We start from the raw sequence: 14,967 nt of genomic DNA, 5'->3' as shown, positions 1-14,967 counted from the left end.
TGAGGTCTCTTCCAAGTTGAAAAACCATCAATTCAATGAAGAGCTTTCCTGAAATTTCTAGTTTCTTTTCGCAGGCTGGGGAAAAGGCTCTAGTTACTTTCTTTTTCCTGAATTCACTCCTGAATTGGCCAGGGTCTGCAAATGTGCTGAGCAGCAAGCTGTTCTTCCAGAGGAAAGTTTTATGGAGGAAGCCAGTATGTGATCTGTGGCCAGTTGGCAAAGCTGATGATGGAACCCAAATTCACACTGCCTCCCCAAGACCCAGTGGCATCTCAGACCTCCACAGCCTCAGGCCCACAAGCGTCTCCTCCAGCCTGCCTGGTCAGCCCTTGGCAGCAAATGCTACAGAGCACACGGGGGACACACAGAAGATTTGGGCAGCACAGGCCTGGGTGGAAGGAGACCTGACTTTTAATCCCAGGATTATTACTCTGCTCACAGCCTGACCTGGGATAAATGTCCTCCTCTCTCTCAGACTCACTTTCCTCATGTGCAGAAGCAGCAGCTGATGCTGTATAGTCTCCACCAGCTTTGACATCCTGTGATCATGGTGAGACAATTCTGCCATTTCCCTGGTGAGTCCGGATCGGCTTCCATGCCTGTCTGGGTTAGGGTTATGTTCTGAGTCCTGACAGGGTGGCTTAGCACAGTACCAGGCACAACCCATGTTTAGCACCTGTTGATTATTGAGCAAAATACAACTCCTTATTGAACTCCCACTGCAAGTGCTACATGTTGTTGAGGCAAGAGAAGCCTAGGAGGCTCTTTCCTGACTTTCAGAGCTTCCAATTTTCTTGTAAACAAGAGTAATAGACAGGAGATGGTATCAGTCCTAGCACCTTCACCACAAAGGGTGGGTCGGCGGGGACTGTGAAGGCTGGCATCAAGAGGTGGGCTTCTTGGTTGGGCAGTTTCCAAGGGTTCCTGCTGATCTTCAGAGAATTTGCCCTTTTGTAGGGCCTACTGCCTTGTTTCAGCGAGGATATCCCATTCTGTGAACAAGCTTCAAACAGGGTATGAACACTGGAGCTAGTGGAATTCCCATGGGAGTATGGTGAGTGTGAGAAAGCAGCCAGAGATCCGCGCCCCCCTTTTAGAGTACCTGACTATCCACTTGGACAGGAAAAGGTCACCTGGTATAAGCGCAGATTGGCTTAAAGCAACTTTAACCTCAAGTAAAAGGTCCAAATACTATAACCCTTCTTAAATTCCACACCTAAGGGTAATGGAAAGAGAATGCTGGTGAAATGAACCCACGAAGGAAGAACACATTTTATTGTCATTTTAGTCCAGTGTGGGCTTGTCACTGTGGATATATGGCCATATGGCAGGTGGACAACTTGTCCTTTTTGGCCTGAAGTGACTGCCCTTCCGAATGTTCAGCCCATTGCCGAGGCTGACAAGGGCTTTATCTCCCTGTAATTGAACCAGTGATGGGTTTGGGTGGTGTCCTTTTTTTGGTTTGTACCATGCCAGCCTTTTCCATGTATCATCCTGTGCTGCTCTGTCTCTTGCATGTTTGAGCTAATCTTTTCCATATGTGTGTCTGGCTTGGCATGTGGGTCCTGACCTCCCATGAGCAGGGTGAGGCTGCCTCAGACAAGTGTGGAGTTCCCGCCCAGCCCACCAGACTCTGAGGCTGAGCCGCTGGCTGCTGTCTGGAGGGAAAGCTGCTGCTTTAAGCCTCCTGTCTCGGGGAGGCTCTGAGGACAAGCAGCCAGATGAGTTCACTTTGGGGCTTTGAAGGGCAAAAGAAGGCAGCAGTCTGAACAGATATGTGTGGTGACTCACCTAGAACAGTGTCTCACTATGACAGTGGCCCTGAGATATGTCCCACCCTCAGACAAGGAGTCCTCTAGGCCGTGAACTTCCTGTTCTGCTACCAGCAGCCTCTCTCCTCCCTTCACCATCCTAGAGATGAGCTTTGATACCTCACAGGGAGCAGGTGGCCCTCAGAGCTTGTCAGCCACCATGGCTGTGGCTGTAGGTCTTGGAAACCTTCGCCTTCAGAGGGATTTGGGCCCAGTGGCTGATCTCTTCCCTGATCTTATAATAGCACCCATTCTCATCAGGAAATAGCTGACCATGACCTCAAGGCAGGTCTAGTACAAAATGGGGTCATTTTGTAAAGCAGGCCGGCCCCCATGTCATCATTACCAGTAGATAACTTCCTCTCAGCCCACACCCTGGCACCCCAACCCTATCCTGTGCATGCTACACAGTGTATGCCAGCCCCTGCTGCCTCCCTGAGCCTGAGCACCTCTGTTTTGTCCACTGTACTAGCAGTACAGCTTTATCAAGTTCTTGAACCTTTCTGGTTCTTTGTTTCCCTGGTTGAGATGAGTCAACATTCATACACGTGTTCTCCAATTCATTCATTCATATTCATTCATTCATATATATTCATTCAACATACAATTGGGTGAGCCTTCAGTAGACACCCTAGAAATGTAAAAAGGTAAGCAGACATGACTCAGCCCTCCAGATGCTCACAGTCTAGTGAGGGAGACAGTTGTGTAAACAGAGAATCATGATACAGTAGGAACATCAACAAAGAGCTTCCTGGCTCACGTCAACACTATCTCCCTTGAAAGCTGTTGAGAGAAAGAGGATGTGGGGATCAATATTTCACTCCTTAGAGGTAACACAAAAGCTTGTAGGAGACGAGAGTGAGCTAGATGACTTTAGACAAGTTACATGACTCCTCTGAGCCTCACTTTCCTCATCTATAAAATGGAACAATACAAACCTGTGTTACAGAACTATATTATAAGGATAATAATGAATTTAGTCATTGACACACAGTAAGTCAGAAGAGGACAAAAGAGCCTCATGAAGTAGTGAATTACGGTGTTTGGAAAAATGAAGTGTCACAGCAGCTAGTAGGTATTAAGTGCCCAGGAAATGCTTGCCCCATTTTAGGACCTTGGCCCAGTGCCCTGTACTACAAACTGTGCTCGCTGAGCAGAAGTTGGTCTCTGGATGGAGAGAACCTGGACCTGCACCCAACACAGGACCTCAGCCACCAACAGGAAAGCTCTGAGGGCTTGGGGCTCCAGGAGCAGGCTGAAGGGTTTCTCCTGGTCCAGCACTGTCCTACTTTGAGCCTGGCATCATTTTCAGCCATTTCCATTCCTTTTCCTCTCCTGTTTTAGTCAAGTCTGCTTCCATTGCTGTGCTAAGGCCTTGTGTGTGCTCTGCAAATTCAAAGCAGTGATTTCTCCCAGGTTTGGGGAGCAGGACTTGCCCCTCTGGCCAGGCTGATTTACAGGTGTCCTCAGCTGAGGCACCTAATCTCTCAAGATGTACCCTGTCACCCCAGACCTCCATTTTCTGGCTGCTGGATCTGGAGCCCTTTCTCCCGTCTCAGCCATGACCCCAGGGTGCCTCTTGGCCCCTGATCCTTCAGGGGTGCCTCAGACTCAGAAGCAGCAGGGTGTCGGTCCTTGTGCTGCTGATGTACCTGGAGAGCATCCAGTCCCCAGGGCTGCAGCTTCTCCTCAAGATGTTGACTGCCTTCTCTGAAAAATGCCTTTCTGGCCAGGAGAATTAATTGCCTTTCACAGAGACTGGAATCAAGGGAAAAAAGCAAGTCTGAGTTGTATTTTTTCCTCAGAAATCCACAAACTCCAGACTGACCAGGAGAGCAAATCACCCAGAGTCTGGGCTGGTGGGCAGGCACCTGCGAGGCCCCACCTCGGCTGGCAGCTGTGGCCGCCTACCTGATTGATGGCTGTCTTCAAACCCCACCCCAGGGCTGCCAGAATCCCACCTCAGGGAGCCCTAACCCTCACCCCCGGGCCCCTCTGTGCTTCTGACCAGATAGAGACCTGTTGGCTTCCCCCTCGCTCCTGAAGCCCAGGAGGCCCTGCCCCAGTGGTGCTGCTCTGGATCAAGGCCTTGCTAAACTCCCAGCTCCCTGGTTTGCAAAGCAAACTTCAGCCTTTTACTATTTACCTTGGCAAGTCCAGGACCGGATTGATGATCTGTAAAGTGGATTTGTTATTTGGCTGTTTGCTTTGGCAGCTCTTGAAAGCGCTTTGCTGATTACAGTCCCAGATGTCATTGCATACATTACTCTGCTCTATAACGGGGCTTTGAACACTTTAATTTGAACTACAAATACTATTAAGCTTTTTGCACCTCTTCTGCCTCTAGTTCCTAGATATTAAGCATCAGGACAGCCTGTCTTTTTGGAGGCTGCTTTCTCATTGTCAGCCTCCTCCCGTACAGGGTCCAGTTTCCCTCGTGTTCTCTGTGGCTCTTCTAGAAATCTAACGCTCCTATGACCATTCTGAACTCAGCCACCATAACATCAGGCACTCTGACTTTCTAGTTTGGAAGGTGCAGTGGGTTCATCCCAAGCGCCGCTTCCCACCATCACCATCCTTTGTACTCTGTACTCATTCATGCTCAGTTTCATTCATTCATCCACAAGGGTTTGCTGGGTCCATTTTTGTGTTTTCACGTCACTGACAACATTCTTTTGGGAAAGCTAGATTAGAGGGCATAAATATATCATGTTGTTTTGCCCAGCGAAGATGAGGGTCTTGCCCAAGTTTACACCAAAATTGCATAAGCAGAACCAAAGGCAAGTTTGGTAAACTCACTGAACTCAAAGCCTAGTGTGGCTGCCCAGGCTCACCTTCTCTTACTTTATATAAAATCCCTCACCTGAGTGAGATGGGGAAGTAAGAAATGGCAGTGTCTTTAAATGAACCCATTGCTGGTTCATATATCTTGGGGGTTGTTGGTAGAGAGCGCTGGTGTGCTGGCTAATGGTGGGGTATATGACTCAGTGTTCTCCAAGGTAATTGCTTCTTCCTGTTGTAAATAAACCATTAGCTGGGGTCCTCGCCTCAGGAAGCAATTCAAGGCCCAAGGGAGGTAGCTGGAGAAGTCAGCCTGCAGTCTCCTGGAAGGGAGGCTCAGCTTTGCCCACAGGTCTTCCCCCTGGAGCAACAAAGTACTCCCAGTCATCTATCTGCCAAGCTCCTGACAGGCTTCCTCAGCCTTATATCTGCCTGACTCTGTTTTTGTTATTCTCCAAAGAAAATGACTCTTGCTAGTACCCTGAAACTGAGTGTTGGAAGGTTTTAGCTGGTATTGCTTTTTCCTTTGCTCTCACTCCTTACAGGTCCCCTTCTTTGTCCATTTTCTCATGTGTCCCCCAAAATCTCACAAGGTTCATAGCTGAAAACCTTATAGCACTGTACAGTGCTTCAGTGACAAAATGTCTTGGGTACCAACAATTTGTGACACACCTATGAATATTTCCATGCATCCTTACACCAACCCATCGAGGAAGAGAGTCCTTTCCCAGTTTTATAGTTGAGGAAACCAAGGCTCAGTGGGGTAGGGGACCTTGCCCAGTAGCACACAGCAGTGGCAGATGTAAGCCTGAAGCAGCCAGATCTGTGTGATAATGCCTGTGTACTTTGTGTGTGCCTCTCCTACCACATGTGGTCTGAACTCTGACCTCGGAAGTACATTGTTGTTGTCACCCCCCCCCATGTTGTAAGGACCTCAAAGGTGGGTTCAATGTCACCTTTAATGTTGTATCTCTGTGACTCATACTGGATCCAGCTTACTTCAGGTGCCCATTAAATGTTTGTTGGATGGATAACCATAAATCCACTCAGGTGGTTCTGATTTTAAATGTCCGTGTCTTCTCTGTGGCCAGTCTCTGTCCCAGGACAGGAACACTTTCAACTTTGAAATATTTCAGTGGAAGAAGTTAATCACTTGGTAAGTTCACTTTAGTAATAGAGACTATTGCTGTATTTTTGGCCACCAGTCTCAAATTCTGCTAAACCTTTACTATAATAAGCAAAGTGAGCAGATTAAGGGCATACTTAACTGCCAAATAGTGTTCTGAACTGTGTAAAGTTACCCAGAGTGCCTTTTTTTCTTTTTCTTCCCCGCTTATATAAAAGATTGTGTGGGTTCTGTGAATGTCTCTGCTTTTTTCAGCTCTTCCTGTTTTATTGTGTTTGAAGTATCTTTGTGGTGACCTGTTGGGACTGGATTCTTCCATATGGAAGTGTTTCTTTAACTTTTTAATCATTTCTTTTGGGAAGTGGAGGGTTAGGGTAGCAGATGTTTTCTGGCATTGTTTGCGGGGTGGAGGTAGGGGCTTTGGGAGCTATTGTGACTCAGGCTAAGCCCAGCCTGGAAGGAGAAAGCCCTTCCTGGGGGCAGGAGCCACCCATCACCACTGAGACTGGCAAACCAGGCCTGTGGGACAGCAGTAGCTCCTGCTGTCCTCAGCCTTCAACTTCCCAGGAAGAATACATTTTCCCCTGTGACACTGAGAAGTTATTTTTCTCAGTATCTTAAAGCAAATTTTATCCATTCCCAAAATGAGAAGCCTGTCTGGTGCCCTTACGAAAACCAAAAATATTAATAATAATAAAATGAACTCTTGTTTCTCTTCATGGTAGTAACATCCCTCTTCATACTCCATTTCACAGTGAAACAAAGCTTAACATCTTCGTTTCAAAAAAAAAAAAAAAAGTTGCAAAACCCCATCTGGTTCTCCCATTATCTCAAGTTCTTTTGGACTCTATTACACAACTGGTGATGTGTGGCCCCCTGGCAAGGTTGTTCTGTGGCAGTGGCAGAAGGCAAGTCATCTTCTACAGGTCTCAGCCTGGATACCGATCTGACAATGGCATTTGGCCCTTGGCCTTGTTCTATTTTGCTACTTTGTCACTTGAGTCCACCTCTCTCCCATGCCCAGGTCACCCCCAAAAAGCCAATGAAGGGAGCATTTTGGTTCAGTGAGTGAGAACACCAGGCACTGATTCACTTTGGATTCCGGGGGCTTAAAGTTACATTGGGAGGGAGGGCTTATGGAGCTCAAAGTGGGACTTTCCTTGACATTGTAATTCTTTCTTGACCAGACCAAGGCTTGGCACAGAAACTTGGGAATCTCAGCATTTAAAGGTTGAGTCCGTGGCCATACCACCTGGAATGTGCTTTATCTTGTCTGATCTTGGAAGCTAAATATGGTCAGCCTTGACCTGTTGACTGATTGGGTTAGACAATAAATGAGAAATTGGGGTGAGGGTAATAATGAGGAGGTCATAGAATAGCAGTTTCAGGAGAGAATGAAGGCAAAAACCTGATTGGAGGGGATTCAGAGAAAGAAAGGAAGAAAGAAATGGTAGATGACAAACCCAAACATCTTCTTCAAGGGGTTTTGATTAAGGGAAGGGAAGAAATGGGGTAGTAGTTAGAGGAGGAAGAAATGGGTCAAAGGGGTTCTTTCTTGCTTTCTTTCAATAGTATTGGGGATTGAACTAGGGCCTTTGCACTGAGCCATATTCCCAGCCTCCTCCTTTTTTTTTTTTTTAAATATTGAGACAGAGTCTCACTAAGTTGTTGAATTGGCCAGGATGGACTCAAACTTACAGTCCCCCTGCCTCACCCTCCCAGAGTGCTGGGATTATAGGTATGCATCATTATACCTGGCTTTTTCTTTATTCTTTATTCTTTTTTTTTTTTTTTGGTGCTGGGGATGGAACTCGGGTCCTTTCACTTGCGCAGCAGGCGGCGAAACCACTGAGCTAAATCCCTGGCCCGCTTTTTCTTTCTTTTATTAATGGGGAAAAAAATATTAGCAGGTTGATAGCAAGAGGGGCTGGGGTCTAGAGCATAGATGGAAGAACTGACCTTGGCAGAAGGAAGGCAGATGTGAGTGAGGAGGACTTGAAATCCCCTTTTGGTTGCTTACTTTTCTTGGTAAAGTAGTACAGTATTCTAAGCCCTTAGCTGAAAGTGAAAATAGTGGAGAAGCTATTGGGAATTTGAGTATAGAGGAGAAAATAGGAAGTAATCATCTAAGAATGGCCTAAGGCTATGGAACCAGAGGACACTAAGGGTCCTAATGGTCTTTTGAAGTTAGAGCTCATCAGGTTTAAGATAAGACCAGTTAAAATAGTGTCCTTTTCCCCACCCATGAGTAGTTGTATGGGGATAGGGAATGGGTGGAGTGTTGGATTTATCAAGGTTGTGGTTTCCCAGGCAAGTATAGCATGGAAAGAGAAGCAAGGGCTGAGAGTCCATGCAAGGGACTGATTGTAACAATCGAGTAGGGTGGGAAGAGAGGACCGCAGGGGAGAGGTACAGGGAAAAGTAGGCAGGATCGATGGGTTAGATTATAGATCCCTGAAGACGATTGAGGTTGAACTCGGGCAGAGAACCAGAAAGGCAAGAGGTGGTGTGGTACCAGTGTGGGCTGAGAATCAGAGGGTCGGCCTATACTGTCGGTAATTTATATAAGGGTAGGGCTGCCGCAGTGAAAGGAGTGGCAAAGGGAAGAGCAGCGAAGTGAGGAATTTTGGGGATGAAGAGGCCAGGCTGTTGTCAGTATGGCTTATGGCAGGATTAGTGTTGAGATGCTATTACAGAGTGGCAGTGACCAGCGCCTCAAATCTTTAAGAGATATGGGGTGGGGTTGGGCTGAGGGTGTGTGAGCGGGCACAGGGACTAGGCCGTAACGGGGGGTGGGGGGTGTAGGAGGATAATCTTATGACACAGGGATCAGAGTCGAGGGTTTTATGAACTGGAGAAGAAAAGTCTGCTTCTATAAAAACCAAGAACACTGACTCCACTGCAGGGCCTGAGAGAGGAGGGAGAGAAATCAGCCACTACAGGAGACAGCTGCTGAGTAGGCAGTGTCCTTAAAACAGAGCCTCATATTTCCCAAAAGTGCATCACTTTAGAATCTCCACAGAGCCTGAGTGCATGTACACTTTCTATTTTATTTTGTTCTTCCAACAGCCTTTTAAGGGAGGTCAATAGCATTATGCCCACTTTACACAGGAGGACACTGAAGCTTGCAGAGGCAGAGTGTTGTTCAGTGACACTCAGCTCACTGGTGGTGGACTCAGGTTTTCTGACTCCAAGTCCAGTCCTTTGCACACAACATCATGCTGCTTCCTCTAGGGTCCAGCAGCCCTTCTGTAGAACCTGTAAAGTATGCTGGTGAAAAGCTGCAGTGAGAAACATGCTTGATCCAGAGCCACAGCTCTGCATCATGTTCCCTCCAAACAAGAGACGATTGTTTACCTACTCTCAGCCCTCTGAGACCCATCTAGATATAAATAGTCATTCTTTGTGAACCCCAGAATATCTTAAACTTTGCAGCTAGTAATAGGACATAAATGGACTTTCCTTTTCAGAAATGACTTTGATGAGTCTTAAATGGAAATAATATGGCATTTTTGTTTTGCTTTGTTGTTGTTGTTTTGTTTGTTCGTTTGTTTTTCAGACAGGGTCTCATTATGTAATTCAGGCTGGTCTTGAACTCACTATTAGTAGCCCAGGCTGGCCTTGGAACTCTTGACAATCCTCCTGCCTCAGGCTCCTGAGTGCTGGGATTACAGGTGTGCACCACCACACCTGGCTGGCATTTTAATTTTAAGGAACTTTTGAGTCTAAGAACATCCTTAGGTCACAGCAACAATTGGCAGAAATGCAATAACCAGATATATGCACGTGGTTGGCCATGATGGAAGTCATGAACTAGGGTGTTGGGCCAAAGCAGAGAGGATCAGCAGTTAGTGGAAGGTTGATGCCAAATGCCTCTGTCAGCTCTCTCCGCCATGAACCTCCCCGAGAACAGCCAGATACCCAGGCCCCAATCTTATCCCCCAGAAATTCTGACTGTGGCCTGAGTAGGCCCCACAGCTCCATATATTTGAAAAGCTCCCTAGTTGGTGTAGCCCTAGTTAAGAAGTACTGGTTGAGCGGCCGGGGATTTAGCTCAGTGGTTTCGCCGCCTGCTGTGCAAGCACAAGGACCCGAGTTCGATCTCCGGTACCAAAAAAAAAAAAAAGAAGTAATGGTGGAGGAAGTACAATGGTACCTCTGTTCAAAATACTTTTATTCGCTAACAATTCAGTTCGCAAACAAAAGCATTTGGCAAAATTTTGCTTCTGTTCACAAACCCCACATTGGGTGACAGACACAGCCACAGACATCTTCCCCACACAAACACAAACACAGCCATCTTCCCTAAAATCATAAGACAAACTGATTTTGTGAACTGAGGTACCACTGTATATCCAAGGGTTTGTGCCAAACAACAGGATGGCAAGATAACTAATATCCCACTGCCATGCTGTGCGTGAGATCTGAGTGTGATCAGATCCTCTCCTGACAGATTCCCTTCTCAATATTATCCTCCAGGAACTTGTGATTATCCTCTAAGTCAAAAGCAGCTTAATTTTTCTGAAAACAGTGCCAGTTGGGCATTTTGCCTAGAAAGAGAAAAGCAAATCTGTATCAGTGTTCTGTGCTCAATTCAGCCTCCATGGGGTACCCTCTCCTGCCCTCACCCCTCCTTGCTTCTCCTTCTACGAAGTCCAGTGCTGTGTGTGGTGCCTGGTTGGTGAGGTCAGGTTGTCCTGGCAGGACTGGGGCCTGGCTGGGCGCAGGCTTCCATATCTGCCAGATGAAGAGCGGTTGGCAAGAAGTTCTGGGCAGACTAAGTCAGGCGAGAGTCAGGAGGAAGGTCAGTGAGCAGGGTAACTAGGGCCAGGAGCCCAGGAGCACGCAGAGGTGCAGGCAGACTGGCACAGAACTCCAATCTGAGAGAGCCTGCTAGTGAGAGGGCCTAAGAGCAGCCTCACTGAACCGTAATGCAACATGCAAACCCTCTGGGCTTAGAGGACACTGCTCAAGTCATCCTCCAACCTTAACTCCCTTGGTCTTAAGTGGCCAACTTCTTGCCAGTTGCTTCTCCTTTGCCAGAGACATGGGCCTCTTGATTGAGAAACCTTGGGGCTGGGGATTTAGCTCAGTGGTTCTGCCGCCTGCCTCGAAAGTGCAAGGACCTGAGTTCGATCTCCGGTAAACTGCGCCCCCCCCCAAAAAAAAGAGAAACCTGTGCTGAGGGCTAGAGCCACACATTCTGAAACCTGAGGCCGGTGATCCAGGGCAGAATCCCTCTTAGCCCCAGCTGCTTGGGGCTAAGAGGACATCATCTCTCTGTGTACTCTGACAACCTTAATTCTCTGGGACCAATAAGTAGATTTTAAAAAGGCAGATCCTAAGCTTTAAGGCTGCCATAGGGAACAGATGACCTGTCTGCCCTCGAGGGACTTACACTCTAGAAGAGGAAGCAAACACAGCAGAGGCAACAGTGGAGTGTTTGATGTTCTGAACAGGGTAGGTTAGGGGCACTGACCCAAACTAGGAGAGGATCAGAGACGGCTTCCTGGAGGAAATTCTATCTAAGCTATGATCACAGAATAAGCAAGGCAAAGCTGTGAAGGCCCAGAGGCTAAAGGAAGCACCGTACTTTGAACAAACAGAAGGAGGATCCATATGATTTGCCAAGAGCGGAGGAAGATGAGTCTGGAAAAGTGGGCAGGGGCCAAGAAACTTGGCAGCCATGGCAAAGAGTGGAGATGTCACTGTAGCCTCTTGTTTGCCACCACAGACAGGATTTTCTGAGCTCGGCTCTGATACACACACACACACACACACACACACACACACACACACACATACACGCGCGCGCGTGCCCACCTACCTCTCTCAGGAACGATAGCTGCTCTGTCCCTCCTCATTTGGAGTAAGCACAGGGCAACGTGAATTGCAACCCCCCACCTGGGGCAGGGCCTTGCCCACTGTAACCTTCTCCTTCCATCTCAGAATGCCACTCAGCCTCACCATGGCACCAGCTCTCTGATGAAGAGTAGAAATGACAAGGGCAAAATCAAAAACACTGCAGAATATATTCAGTGGGAAATGAAAGACGGGAAGAGCTCTTCTCTCGTTCCCAGCCACCCTGCCACTCTTGCTTTCTCATCAGCGGACACTCCACTCCTGCTATGCCTCACTGGCTGCTGGGCAGCTCTTCAGGGGCTGTGTTCTGTGCTTGTCACTCCTACACTGGGTGGCTTTTAAGATGCATGGACTTCTGAATCTTTAAAAGAAAAGAACTAGAAAAGAACTCCCAGAGGCAGTGAGTTGGCAGGTCACCTGCCAAGAATGAGGAGAGAGGAGTGACAGGTTTGGGGAGCTTGAGAAGAGGGGAAATACAGGAGGGAACTGGCCAGCAACAAAGAGAGGAACTGAATACAGTTGGAGGAGCAAAGAGGGTCTGGCTGATAAATTTGTCATGGTGCCAGTTGACACCAGTGCATGGTTTTCTCCAGCATAGCTCAGCAGCCCAGGTGCAGGAGCAGAGGAGCTGGAAGGTTGGATGGAAGCTCATATGGAAGCTCCTGGAGGGCCTGGCACAACAGGAGTGGAGGACAGGCCCATGAGGGGTCGATCAGACCTGTGCATCCTGAACACGGGGTGGGCAGTGAAGAGGAGTGACCAGTCGATACGCAGGCTCCAGGGGCTGGCAGGCTCAGTGTGGCCACAGAACAGTGTTAATAAGAATAAGGAAGTGAGACAAATAGGAAGTTTCCTGGTAAAAATTTGGGATCTCTAAGCTTATACTAGGTGTACCAATTGTACTGTGTGAAGATCCAGGTAAATGGGTTGCTAAAATAAAGGCGAAAGTCACTGGTGTGTGTAGGAGTGGTGAGTATTAAGGCCAACGGTGCTGATTTGGCCATGCCCCTGAGGGTCACACTCTCCTAGCAGTTGGAAGAAGCAGTTGAGAAGGTGACACTGGTGTAGGTGCCACAATCCTCTATGTATCGTATCAATGGCCAGAGGTGTGCAGGCACCATGGTGGGGTGGGGAGAGCAATGGAGCCATTTCTCAGGAAGACCCACAGAGGAGCTGGAGCTTGGGAGTGAGTTCCGATTCTGCAGCAGGCAGCTCGTCAGCCATGTGCCACCACTTCTCACACTGGCCTGGCCTGAAATATGCCAGACCCTTTCCTTTTCCCTCCGTGTCTTTTTATCCCTCAAAGCCACACACACACACACACACACACACGCATGCACGCACGTCTATTTTCCATAAAATATCTCTTTGGATATTTGAATACTAGCATCATAGCTGTTTTACTCTCTTCTCCAGATTAAATGATGTTGATTTCTTCCTTGCCTTCCTCCTCCTGGGTGCCAGGAAGTGAGGCAATGTGCTATGCCTCGGATACACAGAGATTTAAAAGAAAAACAAAGGAAGAGGAGGAGGAGGACCCAGCAGCGGCAGACTTCTCCAGGTGACCCCATCCTCAAAGATGAGTAGGACTTGGCCAGAGGGGAGCATTGCACTTGCAAAGTTAGTGTCAAGGCCCCACGTGGGGCAGAGTCAGGAGACCTGGGAGGGGTCAGATGGTAGATAGTTGTGCAAGGAAGGCTGGGCTTCGTTCTGAGGAAGACACTCAGATCTGCACTGTAGAAAAGGTCACTCTGGGAGCACTAGGAAGGATGAACTGAAGGGAACCCATATATTAAGCAACTAGAAGGCCAGTGTAAAGGTCGTTGGAATGATCCCAGCCACAACTGGTGGGAGTCTGAGCCCAGGGGCTATGAAGAGTAGGAGGCAGATTCACGAAGGCTTAGAAAGCTAAACTCCACAGTCCTTACTCATTAGCCGATGTCCGGGTGAGGAATGGGAAGGTCTAGCTGGGGCAGCTGAGAAGAGTTATTGCCGCTCAGCAGGCAGGGAAGGAAGATAATGAGTTTTGGAGAAGTAAGGTAACGAGTTTATACTGGAGTTGTACCGTTGGATGAGCCAGTAGGACATCCTGTGAAGGCGTTTGGCTGTACACAGATGCACTTGGAGCCCAGGAGGAAACTGAATTAAAGATACAATTTTAGAAGTCAATCACACAGACATGGTATTTGTACCTACTGGAATAAATGAACCCCCTCCGGAAAAGCTGAGAAAGAAGAGAAGAGGGCTAAGGGTAGATCCCTCGGAAGCACCAGAATCTGAGCGAAGATGGAGTAGAGTGAGGGCACAGTCAGAGAAGGGGAGAGGAAGGAAAGTAGAGGGAACTGGGAAACAGGAAGGATGAAGTAGTCAGCAGTTTCCCAATGAAATCAGCTTTTCTCTTACTCTTTTTTCTGGTGGTATTGGTGATCAAACCTAGGCCCTTATACATGCTAGTCAAGTTAGGCAGGGCCTCACTAGGTTGCTAGGTTGGCCTCAAGCTTGTGATCTTTCTGCCTCAGCCTCCCAAGCGGCTGGGATTGCAGGTGTGCAGCACCGTACCCAGCTGGGAGCTTTCCTTTATAGCATCGGGTTGCCCACATGGACCATGTTGTTATAGCTCAGCTGCCATGATCATGAGGGCACAGTCACGTGCTTTTCTAATCTCAGCTAGAGATTAAGACTGAATTTGATGACCTGCTGCCCTAGAGCAGTGGATCTCAAAATCCCTAGGTAAGAATCTGACCCTATCAGAAGTACTACTTCAGACTACCCAGGAGAAAGGTCCAAGAATCTGCTTGTTCAGAAAGTATCTGGGGTGACGCTTCCCACTTGGGAGGCCTGGGCATGATGCTCCAGACCAGAGCTCATTTTGTAATAGCCTGGGGGATCTTGGGAACTACACGGGTTACACCAGCGCTGTACACACAGACACCTTCTGACCTGAGGTTCCTGGGAGTCCCCTTGGTCAGGACCCACTGTTGCTGTGTCATGAGTCCCTCAACTGTCAGGATGGAAATGCTAACCTGCTGACCTAAAGGAGAGGCTCTGAGAGCTGAGTATTCAGGAATCCAATGGAGATCCTGCCTTTAGACCAAGTATTGGTCCTGCTCTACTTCTCTGAAAGCATTTAGCCTGAAGCCCCTCATTGCCCGCTGGTGTAGGCAGTCTGACTGCCCACCCCACTTTGTGAACAGTGGACCTGAATGTAATCCAGCATTTTAAAAAAAACACCATGTGTTTAAAAGCTGACTGTTAAGAAGTGTGGAAGAGCTCCCATATGTAGACAAAGAAGACATTTTTGGAGTTTTGCCACAGAAAGAACTGGCTCAACTTGCTTATATGTTTAAGACCTAAAAGTGCTCACTGTCCCCAGCAGTCAGTGAAATA

The 14,967-nt window shown here is 48.0% G+C and overlaps 2 protein-coding genes and 1 pseudogene across 24 annotated transcripts in view; 2 read left to right on the top strand and 1 right to left on the bottom strand.

Moving 5' to 3' along the window:
* Positions 1-14,967, top strand: part of Bcas3 (BCAS3 microtubule associated cell migration factor) — a 583,853-nt gene that overhangs the window by 525,253 nt on the left and 43,633 nt on the right. The window lies entirely within an intron of this gene.
* LOC147823777 (target of rapamycin complex 2 subunit MAPKAP1 pseudogene) overlaps positions 1-14,967 on the top strand; it is an 83,558-nt pseudogene that overhangs the window by 46,422 nt on the left and 22,169 nt on the right. The gene's annotated exons all lie outside the window — the stretch shown is intronic.
* Positions 8,729-14,967, bottom strand: part of LOC110346838 (uncharacterized) — a 56,826-nt gene continuing 50,587 nt past the window's right edge. For 3 of the 8 annotated variants that reach the window (XR_015443254.1, XR_015443258.1, XR_015443259.1), the window contains 2 exons: positions 11,546-11,700; positions 8,729-10,268 (listed from right to left, as the gene is read on the bottom strand). Coding sequence is in view for 1 of the 8 variants with exons in the window: in XM_087191885.1 (XP_087048011.1) it covers positions 10,231-10,268 (38 nt within the window). In the remaining 7 variants the exon portion in view is untranslated. The remainder of the gene's footprint in view (positions 10,269-11,545; positions 11,701-14,967) is intronic. The other 5 variants (XR_015443261.1, XM_087191885.1, XR_015443255.1 and 2 more) reach the window with 4 other exon arrangements.

The sequence above is a fragment of the Heterocephalus glaber genome, unplaced genomic scaffold (genome assembly GCF_053883595.1).
Source record: "Heterocephalus glaber isolate CG9 unplaced genomic scaffold, H.glaber_assembly_v1.0 deba00001564, whole genome shotgun sequence".
Classification (NCBI taxonomy): Eukaryota; Metazoa; Chordata; class Mammalia; order Rodentia; family Bathyergidae; genus Heterocephalus; species Heterocephalus glaber.
This window is presented reverse-complemented; position numbering and strand designations above follow the sequence as displayed.